This window comes from Hemitrygon akajei, chromosome 9, assembly GCF_048418815.1.
Source record: "Hemitrygon akajei chromosome 9, sHemAka1.3, whole genome shotgun sequence".
NCBI lineage: Eukaryota > Metazoa > Chordata > Chondrichthyes > Myliobatiformes > Dasyatidae > Hemitrygon > Hemitrygon akajei.
Window position 1 is genome coordinate 128,965,360 of NC_133132.1, and position 27,946 is coordinate 128,993,305.

Below are 27,946 nucleotides of genomic sequence, written 5' to 3' on the forward strand. Positions count from 1 at the left end.
TTGGCTGGCTGACAGGAAACAAAGTAGTGATTAACGGGTCCCTTTCGGAATGGCAGGCTGTGACCAGTGGGGTACCGCAAGGTTCGGTGCTGGGGCCACAGCTGTTTACAATATACATTAATGATTTAGATGAAGGAATTAAAAGTAACATTAGCAAATTTGCTGAGGACACAAAGCTGGCTGGCAGTGTGAAATGTCAGGAGGATGTTATGAGAATGCAGGGTGACTTGGGACAGGTTGGGTGAGTGGGCAAATGTATGGCAGATGCAGTTTAATGTGGATAAATGTGAGGTTATCCACTTTGGTGGCAAGAACAGGAAGGCAGATTACTATCTAAATGGAGTCAAGTTAGGAAAAGGGGAAGTACAACGAGATCTAAGTCAGGGGTGTCAAACTCATTTTAGGTCACGGGCCGGATTGAGCAAAATGCAGCTTCATGCGGGCCGGATCAGTCGGGCGCGTGCGAACGCAACTTTCATTGGCTCCGTTTTTTCAGCCTGTTCTCATGTGTCTCAGTCTCTGCTATAACTACAAAGTGTTTCACTTCACAAATTCCATTTCTTATGAAGAAGACTGCTGAGCAAGCATTATTTTTATGATTGGTATTAACTTACAATCATAGGCTTCATATCGCCAGGCCATTAATAATTAAAATAATAGATCTATCTAAAATGATCTCGCGGGCCGGATATAATTGTACGCCGGGCCGGATATGGCCCGCGGGCCTTGAGTTTGACACCTATGATCTAAGTGTTCTTGTACATCAGTCAATGAAAGCAAGCACGCAGGTACAGCAGGCAGTGAAGAAAGCTAATGGCATGCTGGCCTTTATAACAAGAGGAATTGAGTATAGAAGTAAAGAGGTCCTTCTGCAGCTGTACAGGCCACCTGGAGTATTGTGTGCAATTTTGGTCTCCAAATTTGAGGAAGGACATTCTTGCTATTGAGGGAGTGCAGCGTAGGTTCACAAGGTTAAGTCCCGGAATGGCGGAACTGTCATATGTTGAAAGATTGGAGCGACTGTGCTTGTATACACTGGAATTTAGAAGGATGAGAGGGGATCTGATTAAAACATATAAGATTATTAAGGGATTGGACACGCTGGAGGCAGGAAGCATATTCGCGCTGATGGGTGAGTCCAGAACTAGAGGCCACAGTTTAAGAATAAGGGGTAGGCCATTTAGAACAGAGATGCGGAAAAACTTTTTCATCCAGAGAGTGGTGGATATGTGGAATGCTCTGCCCCAGAAGGCAGTGGAGGCCAAGTCTCTGGATGCATTCAAGAGAGAGTTAGATAGAGCTCTTATACATAGCGGGGTCAAGGGATTTGGGGAGCGGGCAGGAACGGGGTACTGATTATGTATGATCAGCCATGATCACAGTGAATGGTGGTGCTGGCTAGAAGGGCCGAATGGCCCACTCCTGCACCTACTGTCTATTTGTCTATAAGTTGGATTTCTTTTAAACTGTACTGGCCTCAAAGCTCAGCTCTTTGATTAGTGATTTTTCAGCCCACATAGTTAAACCAAAATACATTTGGTGTTGATGCAACTTTAAAATGAAATATGCATCTTTAAATGCATATTTAAATGAATATTTATTGAATAAGTAAGAGACACGTCGAGTATTTAATACGATCTTTAAGACTCCAAATATCCATAAAATATTTACTGTACAGCCTTTATAGTAAGATAATTTTGAAATTATGATCATCCAAAAATACCTGTGCCATGCCTTCTTCCCAGCCTTTAATCACTTCCTGTTTGCCAATTTTGAACTTGAAAGGCTTGTTTCTGTCTCGAGAAGAGTCAAACTTCTTGCCGTTCTGGAGCATTCCTGTAAATACCACATAACCCTTCTTAAAAAGGTTCTTACAAAAAGGTTAATGCCTAATATCCTGAAAGTAAATGGTAAAAAATTTACTACACAGCATCCAGGACATCTTCAAGGAGCAATGCCTCCAAAAGGCGGCATCTATCATTAAGGGCCCCCATCACCCAGGATATGCCCTCTTCTCATTGCTATCATCAGGAAGCTTGAAGGCACACACTCAATAACTCAGGAATAGCTTCTTCCTCTCTGCCATGAACCCTCAATACTTTTTTTTCCCTCTCTTTTTGCACTACTTAAGTTTTAAATATATATATATATATATACACACACATCTTACTGTAATTGTTATTATGTATTGTAGTCTACTGCTGCTGCATAGCAACAAATGCCAGCAATATTAAATTGTATTCTAAAGAAAAAATCAGAAAATACTGTATCATAGCTATTGACAAAATACTGGAAAAGTGACATTTCTTTATCAGCATGGTTTACACAAAAGGCTAATATACCGAGGTTTATAGTACTGTGTAAGGCTATTTCATTTCATAAACTTGCATAACTCAGGTTCTGCCAGGATTTAAAGACTTCCTTGCACACCCCCCCCCAATAAATGTAGTTTAATATCATCCTATATTCTTCCATGAAGTAGGATGAGAGTTTAATCAAAAGCAAGGATATACATCACATGTACAGGGCGAGTTGAAACCTCATGTCATTCATTGGTACTCAAGGTTGGTCTTTCACTTGTGAAAATGTGTAGGAAAGGCAGGCCCACATGCTATAGTACACTAAGTTAGCTGAATGGGACAAGATGACAAGCTTGTTGAAAAATAGAGGCTGGGAGTCTGCTAGTTTGGATGGGTCTAACTGTGACTTTCATGTTTGAATTGATTTTTCTTTTACAGAAAAGTTTCAGAGTTCTGGTCAAATTTAAACTTTTGTTCACAGTGACCTTGACATCATGGCATGAGTCAAGAATATCTGAAATCTCATTCATGATCAATGCTAATAACTTGAAAATTTGTTGCAGTTTATTTCATTAGATATAATTCCCCCCACCCCCATTTTATCCAAAGTGAAAACACTTATTAATTCTATGTATGCATTAATTACTAGACATTGAAACATCAGGAAGACACTGAACATTGTATAGTCAATGATAATTCCCAATTACTGTAACATTCTAGCAAGTTGCTTTTATTAATCACTGAATTCTCTCTTCTGTGGCTAAACAATTCTTTACTTAAGGTACAGCAAGATCATGTACAATTCATATACTTGCATGATATCAACACATTTCTTCAGAATTATATTTTTTGAAAACATCACGAAAGCTTACTGATTTATGCGGAGCTGGCTACAATATCTAGGTCATAGTTTTGCCTGTGGTTGTCTGACAGTGTGCATTAACTGCCACTGAAAAACTAATATTGTGGTGAGTTAATGAAGACCTGAACTCTTGTACTGGCAGTCATTACGATAAATTATACAGGAAGGAACACAACTAGAGAATTAGAGTAAATACAGGCAAAGTCATCATAATTTTGCTGTACTGATTAGTGTTATACAGGTTTGTGCAAGAACTGAACGGTTAAAGGGATGCAGTTATTCTTGGTGCAGCTTCAGATTTCTGTACTCCTACTGGAAACTAGCTACGATAATATGGTATGGTCCAGATAGTGGTGATCTTCACCTTTGTTGTATAACTTTTGAATAATTGATGTTTAGGTTTTTTTCCCCCCTCTGGATGCTGTGTATTTAATGTGCTGTAAGTTTTTCCGTTTCCACTGTGCTTACACGTCACTGTGCATATGACAACAGACTCAACTTTTGACATTGATTTGATTCCGGGCTAACCAAAGCATTATTCAGGCTCACAATCAGAATCTTCATTCATATGCTGGAAGCCTCAGGCGTGCTGTCTGACACTCATTTGTCTTTAATGCTTGCCTGCTGTCTTGGAATAAGGAGCTTATTTGGATGGCGAGCATCAATTTGTTTAGGCATTTGTGTTGGAAATAGGTGAACGTGGTTGGGTGAGGGCCAGGTTGAATTGATCACTTCCACCTTGCAAATATTGTATATATCTGTTCACTTTTAATTATTTAAATAAAGGATTTTTTTTTTCCCCATCAGGAAGGCACACACTCAGCGATTCAGGAACAGCTTCTTCCCCTCTGCCATCCGATTCCTAAATGGATAATGAATCCATGAACACTACCTCTCTTTTTAAAAATATATATTATTTGTTTTTGCACTATTTTAATCTATTCAATATACATACATATACTTACTATAATTTACATTTTTTCTTTCTATTTTACCATGTATTGCATTAAACCGTTGCTGCTAAGTTAACAAATGTCATGACACATGCCGGTGAAAACAAACCTGATGCTGAGGTTTTCTTTCTGTCTGTTCACTTCTCTATTCCAACTCCCACCACCACCCCTCCCCTACTACCAAGACTTATTCACCCCTCCTCATAACCAACCCATAACCCCACCCCCCATGTGGTTCTCAGCGTCCATCTACCTGGATTTCTTTTCCCTTGATTCAACTTCCCTTTCCCCTACCCCACTCGCACATCTTCACATCATCCACCTCTCATGTCGTTCCACCTACCATCTGAACATTCTTCCCTCCCACCCATCATCCCTCCACCTATTAAACGCTGTCTTACCCTTCCCTCTTTTTATATTCCAGCTGCCTTCCTTAACCCTCTCATTTCTGATGCAAGGTCGTGTCTGCAAACACCGACTGCCCTTTTGCCTTCATAGATGCTGTCCAACTTGCCGAGTTCTCATATTCAAGTGTAGGTAATCTTTTGTTTCCCCTTGGTGTATGCAGCAAATGTGGATGGCAATTGATCTGGAAGAAGAGGTATCCTAAAACACCGGTACTTTTTCTCCTTATATTTAATGATATGACAAAGTGCCATAAACAAATACTTACTGATGATGGTCAAGAAAAGTGAAAAAGTAAAGAAAAAATAACAAATGAATAACAATGCACCATGGGTTTTTGCCTTGTCATTAGGACAAAAATTCCCCTAAAAATCCTTTATCAAGGATTATCAATACCCAGAGATAGCAGGACATACATAAACCAAATTGTTATAGAATTTCTTTCACATAAAATCCCATACTGGAGTTCCTTTATATAATATTAATATAGTAAAAGTATTATTAAGACTGTCAAAATGAAGAAAACGTAGACCCCCTTTGTCATAACTATTCATGTCAGCAGATTTTTTTAATATAATGAACTTTGTTTTTCCATAAAAAGTTAAACAACATGGTGTTTATCAATTTACAGATTTTTTTTAAAAAATCAACATATAAGGGGAGAGCTATATATATAATCCTGGAAAGACCTTCTGCTTTACAAAGCAAAACACGGCCTTTCGAAGGTAAGTCCCTTTGAAGTCACTGGTTTAATCTTTTTTTGGTTTTGTCTATAAGAGGTTGAAAATTGTCCGCACACCTTAAGTATTCATTTTTAACAATAGTTATCCCCAAATATGTGATTTTGTCTTTTACTGGAATATTATCAATTATAGATTGAGTGCAACCTTTAAGAGGAAACAATTCGCATTTGCGAATATTTAGACAGAGATCTGAGGCTTGTCAACGTTTCAGGTTATCTCTGTAAATGTTTCTGTTTTGTGACTCCTTTTAGATAGACTTCCTTCTGTCCAACAGTATTTAGAGTGGATTTTCTTGTTTATTTGTATATTTAAAGTTAATAGTTATATATTTATTGCTGCTTATGTGTGATTCCCTGGCTTTGTTAGCACATGGTTAGTGTTTCTGTTTGTGTTCAATAAAAATAAAAAAAAGTTTAAAAAAAAGGAAAAAATATAGTAAAAATGTTGAGGTCATACATAAGGTAAAGAATTGAGTTTTCATGCATCCATGTGCTATATTCTCATGTTTTCATGTGTTACTTTTTTTTTTAAAAAAGGTGCTGCAAGACACGGCAAATGTAACAAGGACCGACAGTTTTGACATCTTTCAAATTTGGCTTTTGCGATTGCCAGAAGCAAAAAAAAATTGTGAGTACACACAGATAATCCAACTTTCGTATAAACTAAGATACATCAAACTAAATAATTCCTCAGAGGAACCTGACTAAAACTCCATTATATAAACTCCCCAAATTACTACATAAACACACCTTTAAAGTGTACCAAATCAAACACAGAAGCATTTCATTCTCCAGGTTCTGTGTGCAACTGGAGACCAATCTGTGGAGATCTGCTTATTTCTATCCATCCACCCATGAATTTGCCTAGGAGACTTAGCAATGTCCTGTTCCAAATCATTTTCATTTCTATAGGACAGTGAACTCATTTACATGAGCAATTTTGTAATTTGCAAATATGCAACTCACTGTTTAATCAAGTGATGATGCAATAAAATGTAAATTAGAAATAAATTACTTACTTTATTTTAATGCATTTAGTAATGGAGAAAAAACACAGAAACTTCAATTCCTAATCAGGTGCTTACCTGGTTAGAAGACTTCTGAAGCTTCTACGTTTCCAGCCCATTAGGGCAATTAACCAACGAACAAATGAAAATAAATAGGCAACAGAAAACAACCAATCAAAAAAAAGTTGAATCTTGAAAATTCAAATCATGATTGCTTGAAAAGTTTTAGTCTTCACTACAAGGATATCAAAGAAATTTAATAAAAGCAAAGATAACACAAAAAGAACTGAGGGACTTTCAGTGCCTAGAGGGAGGAATTATATCCCATACTGGAGAGTCAAACGGCATCCATCAAGCTAAGCTAATATCTTGAAAGACAATGCATTTATGATTTTCCCTAGTTTAGCTCTTCTCTAGTGTGGCTGATGGGTAAACATGAAATAAAGTATACCTTTACACTTTAACTTGATTGATTTTATATTCTTTTCCTGCACAGAGCCAATGTTATTAAAATAAGCTCATTTCTTTATAAGCACATTCTTATAAGCTCAGGAGTAAACAATATTCACTTGGAGTTGTACATTTCTACCTCAAACTTGTCTGTCAAAATATACTTACAAACCAATACCGCTCTAATTAAATTGCTTTACATTTATACCATCTGCAATACAAATCCATGTGCACTGTGATATCTGGAAAATCTGCTTCTGTGAACTTAGCCAGAATTAAATAGTTGGATAATAATAATTTAAAGCAGCTCTGTGGAATGGTTAGCCTTATGTGGAAGACTTTTCTGATTGAGGGGTGAAGAAATAGAACTTACAAAATTAGTATCAATGTTAACACTTTTGTGCAGCTGGACACTGGTTGGAACACAGATTCAATCCTGAGAGGAGTTCCTGGTATCTTTTAGTTAATATAAATATTATGCAAGTTTTGTTTTGCACTGCATTTGGTCAATGGCACATCAACTTTTATTTAAAATAAACTACTCATTACCTTCGTTATATGAAAAAATTTAATGTGCAAGACTTAATTAACCTTAACTATTTAGGAAAATGGTAGATATTTATTGGTACATTGTTGCAGCTCGCAGAGCTGCCTCCTCACAGCGATGGAACTGGGCTCAATCCCGACCACCAGTGCAGTCTGCAAGTTGTCCTTGCAACCACACTAGCTTCTACCAGGTGCTCTGGTCTTCCCGCATCCCAATAGATGTTCCACTGTAAATTGTCTGTAGAATGTATGTGAATCCCACCGTTTTGAGATTGGGGAAGAGTGTGGTATTATGGGGAAAATAGTCTGGCGTTTGATACATTTCAGAATGGTCGCTATGGTTCAGAGCACCGAAGGGCCCATCTCCCTTCTGTATCTCTCCATAACTATGATACAAAATAAAACATTTTAACTACAACAGGATCTTCTAACATCAAAAAGAACAAGGTTCCAGAAGAGGAAATACTGTTCATGCAACATGTTATTGACCGAGACCAATAGAAAAGCTCATGTTTGAGTTGACACAGACAAATCATTTCACTGCGATGTCATCCTGACTTTATCCCTCAGTATGTGCATACGAGGGGTGATTGATAAGTTCGTGGCCTAAGGTAGAAGGCGTCAATTTTGGAAAACCTAGCACATTTATTTTTCAACATAGTCCCCTCCTACATTTACACACTTAGTCCAGCGGTTGTGGAGCATACAGATCTTGGACCTCCAGAAAGTGTCCACAGCAGGGGTGATTGATAAGTTTGTGGCCTAAGGTAGAAGGAGATGAGTTATACAGCTCTAGTTACATGCACTTGCAGGTCAACTCTGAGTAATTATGCAGAAAGTTTGAAGTTAATAACTCATCAGGGGTGATTGATATGTTCGTGGCCTAAGCTAGAGGGAGATGAGTTATTATTCAGATTCAGATTCAGTTTATTGTCATTTAGAAACCACAAATGCAATGCAGTTAAAAAATGAGACAACATTCCTCCAGAAAGATATCACAAAAGCATATGACAAAACAGACTACACCAGAAAATCCACGTAACGTTTGGCAATCCCCAATCCAGAGTCCAGAGAGGCTGCTGCGCATTAATATCGCGCTACCGTCTAGCGCGTTCCCCGGAAAGGAGCTCCAAATCCACCAGACAAAAACAAGACCAAAAACTAAAGCTACAAGACCTGCACAAAACCACATAGTTACAACATATAGTTACAACAGTGCAAACAATAGCATAATTGATTAAAAAAAGACTATGGGCACAGTAAAAATAGTCCAAAATGTTAAAGGACTGTAAGTTCAAAAGAAATCACCACAGTTTCCACAAGTCCCCAGGGTCCCGACAGACTCGCCATCCCACGCCAGCAGCAGAAGGGAGTACCCCCGCTATGGACTTCCAAGGCGCTGCCCGAATCAGCCTCACAGACGCAGCACACAATGGAAGCTCCGTCGAAACCGGCCTCACAGACACAGCACACACCGAAAGTGACCTGAGTCCGTCAAAAGGACTCCGAGTCCGTCGAACCTCAGAGCCGACCATCCCCTCCAGTACAGCTTCTCCAAGCACCATCCTCTGCCGAGCGTATTAAGACGGCCCCGCCAATGGCCATCGGCAACGCGACCCCGAGGACTGGGGGCCTGTTCTTCCCAGCAGAGTCCCGGACCTCACAGCAGCAGCAGCAACGAAGGTCTTCCTGGAATTTCCCTATGTTTCTCCGTGCTCCCACATCTGTTTTCAATCGATTATGATTGCGCATCGCACCCCACTTCACAAATAACAGATAATCAGATAATATTAACTTCATTTAGAGGGAGATGAGTTATAACTTCAGCCATTTCTCAGTTTTCTCTGTTCACGACAGAAAGAGATCCAGTTTGTTGATGTTTTCCCAATGGTTGTGACATTGTGGTTTATCTAAAAAGAGGAAGCCTACTATTTGCAGTAGTCAGTTATCTGTTCTCCACTTCACTATGATCCTCAATTGATCCTTCCTCTGGAGAATACATGCAGGATGCAGAAATTCTAGATTATGATGTACAAAATCTTCATCCAGTACAGTATTACTCATTAAGCAACAAAATTGAACCATTTGCTCTTCAACTTAATGGTGGCCTGTTTCTCAGATGAGAGAGCAACAATATTTACAGAATACTATGGTAGGAAAGTGTCACAGACATTAAACTTTATTGATTAATGGACTCTTCATGATTTGAGTAAGAAATAACAATTTCACAGCAATTCAACGTTCTTGTTAAGCTAAAAAGCAGAAATGGGGCATAAAGCAGCAGTGTGATTACATGATGTTAACAAAAGTCACGACATATGTAGTGATATTAAACCTGATTCTGAAATACCAGTATATCCTTTACGCATCTTATTACTCAAGAAATAACTTTGTTAAATAATTTTGTCAAATAACAACAATCTAAATAGCATGAATATTTATTTACATGCAAGTGCTACAGAAAAATCAGACTGGGTGAATATGTTCATATGTAGATATTCACTAAAAGTTCTGTCCAGATGTGATGCATGGCAGTTAGCCAATTGTGCTGATCATTGAAGTTTTCAAAGATGGGAAGTTAATATTTATGCACAGTAAATCCAACTAAAATTGCCAAAGAGCACGTCAATGAAAGTGGAATTTTTAAAAAGTCATAGAAAAGCACAGCACATCTAGTCGATGCCAAACAGTTTATACTGCCTACTCCCATCGACCTGCACCCATACATAACTTAGTACTCCATACCCCAACCATCCAAGGACCTATTCAAACTTCTCTTAGTGCTAAAATTGAGCTCGTATGCAACACCTGTGCTGGCAGCTCATTCCACTCTCACAACCCTGAGTGAGAATGTTTCCCCTCCTGTTCCCCTTGAACCTCAACTTTGACCCTGAACCCATGAACCCCATGTGTAATATGGTCCACATTGTAGAACAGGGAAGAATGATTAAAATAATGTCATATTCAACAGATCAGAAAGTAAATACTGTAATTGGACAGTAACTCTGCAGTGTACATCCGTATGCAAGACCAGCTTTTCACTGTATCTTGGTATGTGACAGCATTAAACCAAATCCAATTCTCACCTGAATTACCCTGTCTTCAACTAATCTCAGATTCTTCAAATAAAATTCTTAAAATAAAATGTGCAGCAGCTACTTGAAGCAAAAAGACAAAACACATGATAATTCATTAAAATTTGTTGTTATTTTATTTCTTTTCGAAACCATGCAAGAATAATTCTTGCATTACAAATTTAAAAACCAAAATGACACTGCATTGAATATTACCTTGCATAATTAACAGATCATTAGAAAATTGTAGAATGGGCTAAAGGAACTACAATACAGAAGCTGAATTCATTTTCTTTAGAAACTTTCTAGAGCAATAGCCAGTGAGCTGGAAAAATAAAATGGAAACTCAGGTGGTCCAAAGAAAATAATTTCCCTCCTACTCATAGTCTTGGTATTTATATAACATTTCCCTTCATGCTATCTTTAACTGGCAAGGTATTACTGAATCTGATAATCTTTTTAATCCAAAAGATGCCACTGTTGAATTTAGTTGTTTTGGTGGCCAGCTGCTAAACATATTACCCTTATATTGCTTTGAAAACAATTTCAGTCATTTAGTTCATTTGGATAAATGATAATGTTTTACACACAAGCGACTATTTCAAACCAACCAACAAAGATCAAAGGACGATCTTTATGAAGAAATCTCTATTCTACCTGAACTAAATTTTAACAATTTTTGAATTCTAACAGACCCTCATAATCTTCCCCTAATTTTCTTATAATCTGCCTTTCTCTTCAGTTTCCATTTACTGTGTTTTACTATCCCTCCTGATTTTTCCCTCTGATTCCAAATGGTCAATCCACTCCAGAAATCTTAGTTTCATTTCCTTCCATCACCATCTTCTGAATTCCAAGCCCCACACAATGTTTTGTTCTTCAAAGATTCAGAATACAAAGTACATTTATTTTCAAAGTATGCATAGAGAATACAACCATGATTCATCTTCCCCATGCAGCCATGAAACAAAGAAACACCATGGAACCTGTTCAAAGAAAACATCAAACGCCCAATGTGCGAAGGAAGAACTGATTACGCAAAAGGCAAAAAGCAAACAAAAACAGATAGAATATCAAACATCAAATCGGGAGTCCAGGAGCATTCAATTCAGCGCCACACTGCTAGCCAACTGCTGGCCGCAGATGCAATCATCACCAAAGTGCCCCAATCGAACTAAAAAAAACCCAGCAAAATAAGGGTAACCAGAATCCAGAAACACACACAATGTGAGTCTGAGAGTCCTCCAAAATAAATCCACAGCCATAAGCCTCACCGAATCATCCTAGCAACATTGAACCCAGGCTCCTGCGCTTTCCTCTGTCAGCAGCAAGTGAGAAATCTGATCAAATGCAGGCAGACGGTGCCAAACACCGGTCCATCCTCCGACCTCATCGACTTCAATCTTGCTCAATGCCTCAATCAGAGAGAAGCAATGGAGCCGATCATTTGCTCACACCTTGCTCCAGGCTGCACACACACTGCGCTCCCAACTCCCTCGGAGGCAGCAAAGCGCCAGATCACTCAATTGGCTCAAAACCACAGAATCTAAATGTAAATCGCAGGCTCCAATCGCACACAGCTTAGTATTAGAATCAGTAGCAAAAGAAGTTCTTTCATGAATTGTCTGCAGGATGTTGCCATTGGCTGCGTTACTCGCTGGCACCATCTTGCAATGGGCCAACTTTACCTGCAGGCCCATTTCTTTGGCTAGGTGTCTTCACTCCAGACTCGTGTACACATCTCCACAATTCACTATCCATGTCTTCCCCTTCTTTTCACTTGCTACTCTCTCTGCCTCAATTTATTGCTCTGCTGACAAAAATATTGTTGAGCTCAATTATTCTGACACTCACTCATTCTGCCAACTCTCTTCTGAACTTGCAGCACATTGTTCATTAATAACCGACCCCAAATCTTGTCTTCAAATACCCTTAAAGTGCTATTGGGATCTAATGCAGAGAGGCCCTCAAACATTTCTTCATCTCTCTCTCTGGACCATGACTCCATAACAGAACATCAGACCACTTTGTCCTGTAGGATTACCGAACTTTTTTCTTCAGAAGATCCTTCTACCATAGCTCCCACACAGAAAAATAGACTGCTTCTATCTCTTCATTCAGATCTACAAATAGGAACGTTTGGATAGACCCATTGATTCCACTTCCTTTACCGTCGAATTTTTCTCCCAATCTTTACTCTACTCCCACTTCCTTTGTATCGTCGTTTCCCAATTACATTTCTGGTGCTCTCTGCAGCTGGGTTTCCTAGATCCAACTGGCTTTCCTTCATTGTGGATATCTAATCCCACATCCAGATGGAGTCCAAAGGACTTCTGTTTCTTCATTGAACTGGGTTCCAACAGGACCCCTCTACTACCCCTACTCATTTTCCTGTCATTATATCAAGCAATAATTCCTTCAACTCACTTTCTCAAGTCAAAGTGCCGCTTTGGGAACTTCTGTGTAAAATCTCTCCCTCAACACTTTTTTATGATACATTTGAATATTTTTGCTGCTGCTTCCACAGTCATGAGAACCTCAAAATGGCATTATTTATGCAGTCAATTTCTTCTCACCTCTCACATGCTCCATATGTGGTTCTTCCCTTCCCTCTTCCGATTACTCTAAATCCCAGTTACCACACAGACCAGCAACTAGTATTTATTAGAAGTACAGACTCCCACAACTATCCTGACTATACCCCTTTCCTGCAAGAACTCCATTCCATTCCAAGGCAACACGAGTGAATCTGCAGATGCATTCCATTCCCTCAGTTTCTCCACTTGAATCACATCTGCTCTGATGACAAAACTTCTACAATGTCTTCTTTATTTCCCCTCTCCTATCAGCGTTCTGAAAGAACCGTTCCCTTCAAATCACCCAGTTTGCTCTTCCACCTCCACAAATCATTCCCCCTTTTTACAGAACTTTCCTATGCAATACCTATTCTTTTGTTATTCTTTCAGGGAGCGGAGCAATATTTTCAGATGAAGCAGCTATTCAACCATGGTTCTTCAATGTAGTGTAGTGCAGTTAATGTTTCAGATGTGATCTCCTCTGTACTGAAGAAAGAAAATCTCCATTCAGTCCATATGAATGATCCTAAGCTTCTAGCCACCTGCTATTTCAATTTTCTCTCTCACCCTGGCCTCTGATATTCAGTTTCCCACTTAAATATGACACAAGGTTATCTACCGGTAATCTTAAACTCTATTTCTCTCTCTCTCCCCCCCCCCCCCCCCACCACCACAGATTCTGCCCATTCTTTTCGGATACTGTTTTGAGATTTCCATCAATGGCTGTGTTCTGTATCTCCAATATCCAGCTTGCTTATTTTCCACTCTATCTATCCTTGTTCAACTTAACCGTGCTGCAATCTGTACAACCTCGTATTCACCCTCCCAAAGACTTCCTTGCTCCTCTCCATCCTTCCCCTTCTCTGCAACTTTAAACATCTCATTTTTCCACTTCTAATGCATGGTCATTATCCAGAAATATTAATTAATTTTCTCTTTCCAGAGATGCAGCTTGACCTGCTAAGCATTTCTAGTACTTGTATTTTTATTTCTATTCTATTCACCTTGGTAATGCCCAAAATTTGAAAGAGCAAACAAAGTATATAATTCTATGAAAATCAAAGACAAATCTTTATTGTTTGTTTCTGAAAGGATTGCTTGAAGATTTTTTATAACTATTTCAACAGCAACTAGTTTTAGAAGGTAAAGCAATTAATTATGCTAACTATCTAATGAAGTGTCATTTAGTGTAAGTATTTGTAGAGGTGGAATAACTGTACTTTGTTCTAGACATAACTGTTCATGCATATTTATTTATTTATTTTGAGATAAAGTGTGGAACAGGCCCTTCTGGCCAAAGAAAGTCAATATTCAAGTTTAGTAAAAATTCAACTTCAGATTGAGCTCTAAATGTAAGGTCCAGTACAAATTGAATGATACTTTAATAATAAATATACTTCAAATTGAAGTATGTAAGTATGCAGTATACAACCCTGAGATTTGCCTTCACACAGACAGCCATGAGACGAAGAAAACCATGGACCCATTTAAAGAAAAAAAATCAAACCCCAATGCTTAAAAAAATCATGTAAATGTCAAAAAAACAAGCTAAAAACACAGAACACAAAACTTCATATCACAAAGATCTCACAAGAGTCCAGGCATATCCAGTTCAGTTCAATCTAGCACTACGCCTCTTGCTATCCGCAGGCCACAGCGCTAATCCACCTCAATCAAAATTGCACACAACAGCAACAAAAGGAGGACCAGAAACCAGAGACACATCATAACATGAGCTACAGAGTTCAATCCATAAACTACGCCAATAAACCTTGCCCAAGACCTATGGACTCTGGCAGCATTGAATGAGAGGGGGAGGGGGAAGGACTGTTCATATGTAGGCACCTACCGCTGTGAGGGAGAGGGAGAGAGACTGTTCACACACAGGTGGACGGCACTGATCACCCACTTGCCTTCCGCTCTCATGCTCACTGATTTTGATCTTCCTCGACACTTCAATCGGCAGCATCAGTGAGAAATGGACTCGATCACGGGCTTACACCTCACCTGCAGGCTTCTTGGCTTCCAAGCCGCACGCTTCATGCAAAACCTCACCAAACTCCCTTGGAGGCAGCAAATCGCTAGGTTGCTCCATTGGCCCGAAAACATACCACCAAAATGTAGATCACAAGCTCTAACATTAGCAGAGCCAGATTTAAAAGAAAAAGATGAAGTAAACAAAATGAAAGAAGTTGTTCATGAACTGCCTGAAGGATGTCGCCCCTGGTTGCGCTGTTTGTTGGTGCTACCTTTTTCCTTTGATAAAGTATATTACCAAACACAGCATGGGAAAATGGTTACTCTTCGATTACGCAGGCGCAAACAGCAAATCAAAAAGAGACTATGTTAACAATAGAAACATGTTGAAATACACATCTCCATTCTAATATTAGTCTTTAAAGATCAATTCCAATGTAATATGAAGTAATGCATAGAAAGAAATTATTAAATTTGATTCCGGGTCTAATAAGAGCCCTCTTGACTGTAACAACAGTTAGGGTATCGCAAAAGGTCTACAGGGAGGGAAAATTATTAGATTTCCCATTCCTGCTGAAAGCTGCGTGTTCAAAACCCTGAGGTTCACATATGAACAATAACAATTTTGATGAAGCACTATTGTGCAACCAACATCAGTGGTGCCAAAGTATTGATTTCAAGAAAAAAAAAAGGCAAAATTACAGTAAAACCAGTGATGAGTGAAAAAAATGAAAGTGCTGGAATGTTTGAAAAACATTAGGCTAGATATGTCCCCAGGGCTGGATAGGATACAGCCTAACTAACTATAGGAAGCAAAAGAGGGCCATTGGCTATGATCTTTGTATCCCTACGGTTCACATGGGCAGTGCCACATGATTGGAGCATGGCAAATGCTATTCCTTTGTTCAAGAAAGGGAGTAGGTATAACCCTGAGAATTATAGACCTGAGAGTCTGACTTCAGTGGTTAGCAAATTATTGGAGAAGATTCTTCATGACAGAACTTATGAGTATTTGGAGAAGCATTGGCTGATTAAGGATATTTAGTATGGTTTTGTGACAGGCAGGTCACATGAGAATGTGGCAAAGCATGTTAATGAAGATAGAGCATTGGATAGTGGGGTATATAGATTTTAGAAAGGCATTTGACGAGCTTTCCCATGTTCGGCTCATACAGAAAGTCAGGAGGCATGGGACCCAGGGAAATTTGGTGATGTGGATACAGAATTGATTTGCCCATAGAAAGCAGAGAGTGGTAGTAGATGGAGTGCATTCTGCCTGGAGGTCGGTGACCGGTGGTGTTCTGCAGGAATCTGTTCTGGGACTCCCTGCTCTTTGTGATTTCCATAAATGACTTGGATGAGGAAGTGGAAGGGTGTGTTAGTAAGTTTGCAAATGGCACAAAGGTTGGTGAAGTTTTGAACAGTGTGGAGAATATTTGTAGGTTGCAGTGGACATTGTCAGGATGCAGTGTTGGACTGAGAAGTGGCAGATGGAGTACAACCCAGAAAAGTGTGAAGTGATTCATCTTGGAAGGTCAAATTTGAAGGTAGAAGACAGGGTTAATTGCAGGATTCTTAGAAGTGTAGTGGCAAAGAAGAATTATGGTATCAACATCCGTGAATTGCTCAAATTTGCTGTGCAGCTCAACAGAGTTGTTAAAAAGATGTATGGTATATTGGCATGCGTTAGTCAGCGATTGGTGTATGGTATATTGGCATGCGTTAGTCAGCGATTGGTGTATGGTATATTGGCATGCGTTAGTCAGCGATTGGTGTATGGTATATTGGCATGCGTTAGTCAGCGATTGGTGTATGGTATATTGGCATGCGTTAGTCAGCGATTGGTGTATGGTATATTGGCATGCGTTAGTCAGGGATTGGTGTATGGTATATTGGCATGCGTTAGTCAGGAATTGGTGTATGGTATATTGGCATGCGTTAGTCAGGGATTGAATTCAAGAGCTGCAATGTAATGTTGCCGCTCTATAACACCCTGGTTAGACCACACTTGGAATATTGTGTTCAGTTCTGATCACCTCATTATAAGAATTGAATTGAATTTAATTTAATAAGGGAGTAAAAATGTTAATATTGTGTCTCCATCGCAAGGTATAAGCAATAAAGAGGGGAAATGTGGGAGGATATTACCCGAACACTAAAAGTGTATATGTAATTATTCTGTACACCAGTGGACAGTCAGATATGCAATCAGATCAATGTATATTGATAAATCTGATGGACCAGTAAAAGAAGCTGTCCTGGCCTTAATGCTGTGATACTGCTTGCTAGACAGAAACAGCTGAAACTGTTTGTAGTTGAGGTGGCTGGAGTCCCTGATGATCCTCTGGGCCCTTTTGCTGCTATAAATGTCCTCAATAGAGGAAAGTTCACCTCCACTGATGCGCAGGGCTGATTGAACCACTCTCTGCAGTGCCCTGCGACTGTGGGCAGTACAGTTCCCGTCCCAGACATGGAACGGGTGAGAGGATGCAGAGGAGATCTATCAGGATACTAATGGACCAGGGGGCACCACGTTACTGAGGCAGTAGCATGATGCTATTACAGCTCAGGCATTTTGGGAGTTTGGAATTTAACTCTGGCACTATTCTGTAAGGAGTCTCGCTATGTCCTCCCCGTGAAACGCATGGGATTTTCCCTGGTGCTCCAGTTTCCTCCCACAGTCCAAAGACATACCGGATAGGTTAACTTGTCATTGTAAGTTGTCCCGTGACTAAGTTAGGGTTAATCAGGATTCTGGGGCAGCAATGGCTTAACGGGCCGGGAGGGTCACTAAATAAACAAATAAATAAAGGTGTGATGAGCGAGCTAGGACTTTTCTCTTTGGAGTGAATGAGAATGAGGGATGACTTAGATAAAGACGTCCAAGTTCAGTGGCATGGAGTGGATAGGCAGAGACCCTTTCTCAGAGTGGAAATGGCTAACACAAGGGGGCATAATTTTAAGGTGACTGGAGGACCGGATGTCAGAGGCAAGTTCTTAACAGAGAGTGGTAGGTGCAAGGAATGAGCTGCCAGGGTTGGTGCTAGAGAAAAATACATTAGGGGCATTTAAGAAACTATTAGATGGGCACATGGATGATAGAGGGGTATCTAGGAGGGAAGGATTATCTTGATCTTAAAGTAGGTTAAAAGGTTGGCAGACATTGTGGGCTGAAGGACCTGATCGTACTGTAATGTTCTGTGTTCTACAGAAATCTGTGCATTCCTGCTTTACCTACAGGTTTTATGGAGATTATGTAAGCAACCACAAGGGTACAGAGGGACTCACAGTTATCTTCACTTGAAATACAAGAAAACAAAGGTAGGAGAGTCCCAGCATTGATAGCTCCTTTTCAATGCAAGTTCCACATAGCTATCAATTCCTCACTTATTCTAAAACTGATCATCCTCCTCTCTAAGTGCCTCCAGTGATCCAGTTTTCCTAACCCTCTGAAGCGTAGAATCCACTATTCATCATTCTCTGCTAGAAGCTCCAATGCACCTCAGTTTTAAATGAACTTTTGTAATTACATCCCCTTGTTTGAGACTCTCCCACTGGTGGAAACACCTCAGGAACTATCCTTTCACATCCCCTAATGATGTTGTGCATCATTCTTCAACCTATCTGGAATGGGGGGGGGGGGGTTATTGCAAAGGACCAAAAGAAGCAACAAAAATTTGTAAACTTAGTCAACTCCATCTTCGATACTTGCCAGGGTAGTATCCAAGACATCGTCAAGGAGCAGTGCTTCAGAAAGGCAACATCCATTATTAAGGACCCCCATCACCCAGGGTATGCCCTTTTCTCATTGTAACCGTCTGAAGGCACACACTCAGTGATTCAGGAACAGCTACCTCGCCTCTGCCACCCGATTCCTAAATGGGTATTGAACCCATGAACACTACCTCACTTTTTAAAAGTATATATTATTTCTGTTATTGCACTATTTTAAATCTATTAAAAATACATTTATATACTTACTGTAATTGATTTACTTTATTTCATTTCTATATTATCATGTATTGCCTTGTACAGCCGCTGCTAAGTTCTAGTGATAATAAACCTGATTCTGATTATTCTAAACCCCAAGAACTCAGATTTAATTTCTTAAAGCCACTCTTGATGGAACAAACCTCTCATTCCCAGGAATTAACTGAAGAAATCTCTTCCAAATTGATCCCTCCCCTATTGAACAAGGGTGTCACATTTGAGCTTTTCCAAACTGCTGGTATGTTCCGGACGGACTCAGTACGTTTTGAAAAGCATCTACCAATGGTCCTACATGTGTAATCATTACAATCTTTCTCTATTTGTAAATACCAACCATCTTGCAATAAACCCCAATATGTCATTCTCATTCCTGTCTACTTGCTGCTCAGTTTTTGGATTTCACACACAGGTGGATCTAAATCCCCTAGTATTCCACCCCTATACAATCCTTCTCCAGTTAGATAGGTCTGCCTTCTGAATCCCTTACTAAAGCATATCACCTCATATTTTCCAACATTATACCCCAGTGGCTACGTTTTCTCCATTCAGTCAATCTGCTTATATCTTCTTCCAGAGTCAAAATATCAACATTGCAGAATGCTATCCCATCTACTTTTGTGTCATCAGCAAACCTGAATAACCTTACATGCTGCCCCACCAGGCCTCTAAAAAGATAATTAACCACACAAGAACAAATCCTTGACGTACCCTACTACTCTAACCAAAAAAAATTCTATCAATGACTTCATACTACTTGCATGAGCTTTTATGCGTCTCTACTTTCTGCGAAGGCTGAGGAAAGTCCATCTCCCACCTCCCCCCTCCCATCCTCATCACATTCTACAGGCTGCATCTGCAAAGGAAACAGCATTATGAAGGACCCCATGCACCCCTCATACAATCTCATCTCCCTCCTGCCGTCTGGGAAAAGGCACCGAAGCATTCGGGCTCTCACGACCAGACTATGTAACAGTTTCTTCCCCCGAGCTATCAGACTCCTCAATACTCAGAGCCTGGACTGACACCTTACTGCCCTATTGTCCTGTTTATTATTTATTGTAATGTCTGCACTGTTTTGTGCACTTTATGCAGTCCTGGGTAGGTCTGTAGTCCAGTGTAGTTTTTTTTTCTCTGTGTTTTTTTTTACGTAGTTCAGTCTAGTTTTTGTATTGTGTCATGTAACACCATGGTCCTGAAAAAACGCTCTCATTTTTACTATGTACTGTACCAGCGGTAATGGTCAAAAAGACAATAAAAGAAACTTGACTTGACTTGATCTAGGCTTATAAAATGACTTCAATGAATCCAAATAAACTACCTCTACAGCTTCCTCACTACTGACACTGCCCAATACATCCATGAAAACATAGTTTTCCTTTTATAAAACAGTGACTTGGTTTTGACTGCATTAATTTCTCTAAATGACTAGTTACTTCTTCCTTGATTATGTCTGTAGTAATTTGCTTTCAATAGCTAGTTTCCTTCTTTTGGTTGTCTTTCCTTTCTCAACAATGGTGATACAATTGTGACTTTCCAATCTGCTGGTATCCTTCTGGAACTAAGTACCATCAGCCAATGGTCCCACCAACTCTGCAACATTTATTTTAAAAACCTTCGATGCAGGTTATGGGGTCCTGATGACTAGTTTGTCTTTAGACCCACTAGCTTTTCTCAACAACTTATCCCTCAAAATAGAGACTGTTACAATTTCTCCCTTGCAATTTGAAACTAGCCCATCTACCAACTTGGATCATTTCCAGTGTCCTCCGCTGTGAAGACTGAAGGAAAATATTGGCTCAAATTACATGCCATTTCCTTGTTTCCTATTACTTACTCCACAGTCTAACCCTCCAAGGATCCCACACTTCCCTTTCTACCCTCTTCATTTCCAAAGAAGCTTTTGCTGTTTGTTTTGATATTACCTGTCAGTTATCCTTCATAAACAGTTTTCTCCCAGCCTATAAGCTTTTTAGTCTCTGCTGGTTCCTGAAAATTTCCAAGCCCTCTGGTCTACCACCAGCTTTTGCTCTTTTATAAATGGGTCAAAGTGAGGAATTATTTATACAGCTGACTATCATAATTTTTCACAGCAGAAATATAAAGAAGTTAATGCTTCAGCTGTTTTCTTCACAGCTCTATTTACAGTGCTTTACAGCGTGTGCAACACGAATGTGAAAGTGTGAAGAATTACAAATACGAGGTTGGAGCACTTGTGACACAAAATTGTAACAAAGGCATCCTATCTACTTGAAGTACAATCAATTACTACTAATGACACATAGACTGCTTTGAATTGATTAGAACAATGTAGGAACTGAATGTTGCCACTCCATATTCACCACTTCAACAGACCCAAAGATTAAATGATGGAAATACTCTGATAATGTACAGGTCATTAACACCTCACCTTTTCTGTGAACGGCAAAATAAACACGGAAATGATGTTTTGATATCTGGAAAAGCTGAACATACGATAGAGAATTGACGTAGACTGAAACTTCACAAAGATGGAAGGAAATGTGGCACATGCGTCAAACAAACAATTATTTTGAGTTACAAAACCTAAGAGGCAGTGGAAAATAGATCAAGTAGGTTTTGATGTTTTGTCACAAATTTTATCTCTTTTTCAAATCTCACCTACACCAACCCCACACTCCCCCACACACCAAAAAGCCACATTAATTCTTATCAAATATAGATACCACCCTAATAGATAGTGCTTAGAACTGAATCTATCCAATCTCACATGAATTTAGAGCCTGCAATGTTCTTGCCTTATTTAAGTGTGGCTACAAAGATTAGAGGAGATGTGGAGATAATAATTCAATAAAATGACTCCTTTTTGAATACAAGATTAACTTGGGTGGACATACAGGATCCCATGACATTGTTTCAGGCAGAGCAGTGATTTGAGGATTACTGAGTCAACACACCCGTAATCAAATTAACGATGTTTCTGGGATTTTAAAATCAGATTATTAACAGTCAGAACTGAGACACCCCATAAGTGCACAGATCTACCTCTGCAATTAAATCATCCAAAAAACATGCATTAAATTTGCAGCTTTTCCTCCTTGAATCCCGAGTTTCCGATTCTATATTCAACCACTCCCTTTTTCTGGCACCTTTCCATGCAACTGTAGGAGTTGCCATATTCCCACCACTTCCAACCCCCCCCCCCACCCCCCCCCAGCTATCCAGGGATCCAAACTGTCCTTACAAGTGTAAGAGCAATTCACTTGCACTTCCTCTAATCCTGGTGTTCAATACGTGGTCTCCTCTACCTAGTGGTACCCTTGCAGACAGGTACTTTGCAAATCAGTCATCCATTCTGTTTTTCTTTACAAAATTTCCCATCTTCTGTCACTTTAATTCTCTGACCCTCTCCCACTCTGGCCTTTGTCTTCAGCCTCCTACACTGCACATAATTGGGGCAGTGCAAGGAACAGCACCATCTGAGCAAAATGCAGCCAAATTGCAGGTAACTAGCTTTGTACTTTCTCCATAGTTTAAATTATTTCTACCTTTCAAGTTTCTCCATATCTAACTGCCAGTCTCCACCCCACCACAGATAATCCACCTTCTCCCACACATTTGCACTATCAGTTTTCCAGATCTGATGGCAAATACTTGGTCTAGAACACCGATTGCATCTTTCTCCGTAGCGGCTGCTTAACCTGGTGCTTCTTTTTCATATTTTTAAATTTTGGTTTGCTAGCATTTATAGGTTTTTATTTTGCTCCAAAATACTTTGGACCTGAAAGAGGTTACCACAACAACTTTGAAGACTGACTTGGTTCAAATTATGTATCACCAGATATGCTATCTTGGAGTAATCACTTTGGAGATACTTGCAGCCTTAATTGGATTTCAGGTAATTGAACTTCGTTCATAAAATCATTACTGCATTAATTGAAAAACAAAAGATACTAATAATTCAAATTATTTAGTTATTTATATCTGTGACATCAATAATTTCTTCTGTATCTATTTAAGAGGAGGTCTCATTTCTTGCACCTCTAGTCAACTGCTCCAGGGACTCTTCCAGCCATTCTGAAATGGAGAACAGACTTCTGATGGACGATCACTAGCAAAATAATTTGGACGAGGTAAGACAGCAATTTTCAGTTTCACAGCTTATAAGAAATCAGTAGCTTGCCCAATGAGACAATTGTTCAAAACTAAATGACAAAGTACTTCCAAGATTAATAATTTACCTCTGAAAAAGTGGGATGCTTCAAACATGCTGAAAAGATCTCTTTTGTCAAATATCAAACCTGATGTTTATTCCAAGAGACAATGCACAAGATTGCAATGCACCCTGCAGATGCATTAAACAGTGTACATATATTTAGTAACACTGTAAGCCAAGCTTCTCTTGCAAACCCACTACCATTGCATCAAATCATAAACAAGAATCTTCAGATGCTGGAAATCCAAGTTACACACACCCATTTTAATTCCACTTTCCATTCCCATATGTCAGTCTACAGCCTCCTCTACTGCCGCGATGAGGCCACACTCAGGTTGGAGGAGCAACAGCTTACGTTCTGTCTGTGTAGCCGCCAACCTGATGGCATGAACACTGATTTCTCAAAATTACAGTAATGCCACCTCCCTTCACCATTCCCCATTCCCTATTTCCTTCTCTCACCTTATCTCCTTACCTGCCCATCTCCTGCCTCTGGTGCTCCTCCCTCTTCCTTTTCTTCCATGGCCTTCTGTCCTCTGCTATCATATATCCCTTCTCCAGGCCTTTATCTCTTTCACCAATCCACTTCCTAGCTCTTTACTTCACCCCCCTCTCTTCCCAGTTTCACCTATCACCTGCAATCTTCTACTTCTTTGTCCCCTCCCCCAACCTTCTTACTCGGACTTCTCATCTTTTTTTCTCTAATCCTGATGAAGGGTCTCAGCCCGAAACATTGACTGTTTACTCTTTTCCGTAGATGCTGCCGGCCTGCCAAGTTCCTCCAGCATTTTGTTACCATTGGGTCAAATGATTTACTATATAGTGGATTAATAGGAAATAGTTACTTAAATAATTCATCTGGAGACTGTACTGATTAATTACAGTTTTTCTACATTTATCAGTTTACAGTTGGGGCTCACAGATTCCTTGGTAAATTTTTCTCCTTTTGTTTTGCATCAGCCCAAGACATGCACCATCTCCAGTGAGCAGAGTGAACTGCTCCTGGGACTTTGCCAGTATTCTGCAATCAGTACTCAAAAGCTACACGGGGCAGCTGAGAGCAGTTCTTCCTATAGTCTACTCTTCCTCCCTGGAGAAAAGGACTTGGCTATGTCTCAGCATTTTGCCACGGTGACATGGCCAAAATTTTAAAAAAATACTTCAGTGTGGGAGAGGCTGCAAATTTGGGAGCAGATCCTGCCATTCTACATTAAACTAGGTTGGGGTTCATAAACACCACCATAGATACCATCTTCAGAAAGCTGCAATGCCCATTACTGCCCACTGGTGACATTCTTTTTAATACCAAATTGAAGTGTATCATTCATAGAATACATTACCTATATAGTGAACAACGCATGTCTGTCCTTTTTTTGGAAATGTCCTGCCTAAAAAAAGATTATAATTAGTACATTTTTATGGTTAGTACTTACTATGTATGACATTTACCAATGACTTGAAATAGATTGCACAATTGAATATATTCAAATGTAACATTGCAAATGTAGGATATTCCATTATTTTAATGCTATTAGCTTTAGAACATAGTGCTTAAACGTACTAACTTTCAGAATTAGTTGCCAAAATGTATCTTCGTCTCGTAAGTTTCAGATTCTATGCCTATTTCAGAATGGTTGGCTTTGATCTCTCAAGGATTTGACTACTGCAATAACTAAACTTTACATATATCTTCGAGCACACGCTCTGTTAAATCAGTAAAAACATGCCGGATCGTTTCCTCGTTCCTCGATACTAACTGAACAAATTGTTCAAGTGAAAATCGAAGTAGAGCGAAATCCCGCAGTCCCTCCGTTATCTCTCCCTTACAGTACAGTACTGGCCTTTAAGCAGCTGTCAGCAAATGCCATTTAAATATCCACACACTGCATTGCTACCAAATTTGTCTAGACTGCTAAGACTGCTACAATGCTAACACAACACATAACCCAACTAACACAATAAATATCCTTTGTAAAGAAGAATTACCGTCTCCTGGCGATATTGTCTCGATTTCAACGCCCATTCTTAAACGATGATAATTTAAAAAATAGATATATGTATCTTTCCACAAGGAAATTGTCAAAATCGCCACTAAAAACGACAGCAACGTCTCTTCTCCCTTCCACCCAGCGTGGCTGGAAATACGCACCAGCCGAGCCCAGCCTGTCAATGAGCGCGTGACGTCGTCCCTGCACGTCAATCATCCGGAACCCACCCAGTTCCCACGCGGAATTGGAAGGTTGGTCGGTTCCGTGCGCCAATCAGCAGCGAGGCAGCGGAGACCGGCTCTTTTCACCCCTCCCCCATCTTCCCGCTAAGCAGGTTTCTGTGGTTCCCACAGCCGACGTGGGGTTAGGTTGAATTTGCAGTCTGGCACGACTATCGAATGGAGAATGGACTTATTTTAAACTAATGGAACTTGACTGAGAGCTTTGCAAGTCTACGGAATATTCTTCGTAATAAAGTACAGTAGAATGTAGAGCCAGATAGAGAAAGAGAGATGTAATCATTTAGTTCGCACACAGTACTGCTCCCTCTGGTTCTAACGGAGATATAACTTGGATCCCTGCCACAGGCAAAGCATTCCAATCACATCACTAACAATGTGTGCTATACACAAAATACTTGGGAGCTCTTCTTTGTTGTACTACTTTTTATTTCTGTTTTTAGTTCTGTACAGGGCTAGTTCAGGTGACATCAGTAAATCTTGTCAGACATTCTCTCGGGATTGAGGATAACTTCCTCATCGTTTTGTAGGTGACTTAGTTAAAGAGGCCATTACGTGAAAGTGCAGGTTCTTTCTGTCAAGAGGGGCAGGCGGTAGGAGATGAGAGTGTAAGTGTTCTGGTCCTTCTGTTGAATGTTCAAAGTGATTCCTAGAACCCATGGGGATATTGTACTTCCGCAGGGAAGCTTTGTGTATATCTTCCCCCACCACCTCGACTCTGTCTGCCTGGTGATCTCCTCCCACAGCAGAACTTGGAAAAGTGCCTGTTACACAACAACGGGAAGGATGTGACAGCACCGGGGAGAGTATACAGGAGATTGATAAAGAGATTGCCTGTCTGGAAAATTTTAGTGTCGGGCTGTTTTTTTCTCTCAGAAATAAAGATGAATGAGTAAGTTATAACTACAGTATAAAACAATCAGGCCTAGATAGACTGGATAGGAAGATTTGACTTCTGGCTCAGAATTTAATTTCCCTAACATCAGGTAATGACCCCACCTTCCTTCACCATTCCCCATCCTCTTTTCCATTTCTCACCTTATCTCCTTGCCTGCCCATCGCCTCCCTCCATTTCTTTCTTCCAAGGCCTTCTGTCCTCAGCTATCAGACTGTCCCTTCTCCAGCCCTGTATCTTTTTCACCAATCAACTTCCCAGCTGTTTACTTCATCCCTCTTCCTCATGGTTTCTCCTATCACCTTGTGCTTCTCCTTCCCCTCCCTCTACCTTCTAAATCTACTCTTTTTTTTCAGTCCTGTCAAAGGGTCTTGGCCCAAAACGTCGACTGTACTCTTTTCCATAGAAGCTGCCAGGCCTGTTAAGTTCTTCCAGCATTTTGTGTGTGTTGCTTTAATTTACCTTAAATGACTTAAAGATTAGGAAGGGGAGTTGATTTCCTATTGCTCATCTAAAGTAGGATGGGGGTCTGGAACACTGAAAGAAACAACTCTCATAACATATTAAAAAAACTTTGGGGAGTATCTGATATGCCTTTGGCTATATTGCTGCAGATTACAACAATTTTTAAGCTAAAGTGTGCTTCTATGAATTAATTAGCTAAATCCAATTCTGTGTGTATCTAATTATCCATAAATTGCCCACAGTGAACTGAATGATCTGCTTCTAAGCATTGTGACACCATTTTGAGCAGAGGCTTTATATCACTTAAAACTATGGCTCATAATGTATAAATAAATATTTTAATAAAATTTGCTGGCTGGCAGTAATGATTTGCATTAATTAGTCATGTATGAATTTTTGTCAAAGGCACTTTTTGCATACAGATAAGAGTATATTTAGCAATCAGTAACTAAAACAAAAAGACATTTAATGATAATCAAAGTGCCAGGAATGCCATTTGAATCAGAGTGTCATGGAACTCAATATCCATTCTAGAAAAAGTACCTAAGTGTTTTATTTTAATTAACTTATTTAGCAATACGGCATGGCCACGAGCCATTTCAGCTCAGTTGGTCAGCCCCAACCAATTACATCCATGTGACCAATTAACCAACTATCTGGTACATCTTTGAAATTTAGGAGGAAACCGGAGCACCCCATACGATTATGTGGAGAATGTATAAACTCCTTAAAGACAGTAGCATGATTGAACCTAGGTTTTTTGGTGTTGTACTTTTGTTATGCTAACTGCTAGCTACTGTGCCAAAATTTTCATTGCAGTACTAAAGGAATACTGCTTTGTTGGAGTTACCATTGTTTGAATGAGACATTTAACTTTCTGGCTTATTCCTATTTTGATAGGCTTTTCATAAATGCAAAATGTAATTTTCTTGAGAGACTCTTATTATGAGAATGCTTCATGATTGAAGAAAGGAAGGCGAGAACTGATAAATGAATAAAAGAAGATGATGTCATTGACAGAAGCAAATTCAGATGCTTTATGAACTATCTTCTTAATAAGGTAACGGCTACATTGAATGTATCAAATAAGAGCAAGATGACTTGTCAGGAAGGTAATGGAAATCATTGCAGAAAATGTTCAGGGAAGCACACCTTGCTTAAATGACTAGGAAGCCCACACAATTCCCACTTCATGTCTCTGAGGAGGTGACTTATTCAGTCAGTGCTTCTGACCCATTTTTCATGCAGTAGGCTTAAAGTTCAGAGATGGAGAAGGTACTTTTCA

The 27,946-nt window shown here is 39.6% G+C and overlaps 1 protein-coding gene across 2 annotated transcripts in view; it reads right to left on the bottom strand.

The window, feature by feature from the left end:
- fkbp1b (FKBP prolyl isomerase 1B) overlaps positions 1–25,245 on the bottom strand; it is a 33,353-nt gene extending 8,108 nt beyond the window's left edge. For both annotated transcript variants that reach the window (XM_073056974.1, XM_073056975.1), the window contains exons 1-3: positions 25,061–25,245; positions 24,415–24,462; positions 1,724–1,836 (exon numbers count right to left, since the gene is read on the bottom strand). In XM_073056974.1, the coding sequence (XP_072913075.1) occupies positions 1,724–1,836; positions 24,415–24,462; positions 25,061–25,097 (198 nt within the window). In that variant the 5' untranslated portion in view covers positions 25,098–25,245. The remainder of the gene's footprint in view (positions 1–1,723; positions 1,837–24,414; positions 24,463–25,060) is intronic.
- Between the last annotated feature and the right edge of the window lie 2,701 nt (positions 25,246–27,946).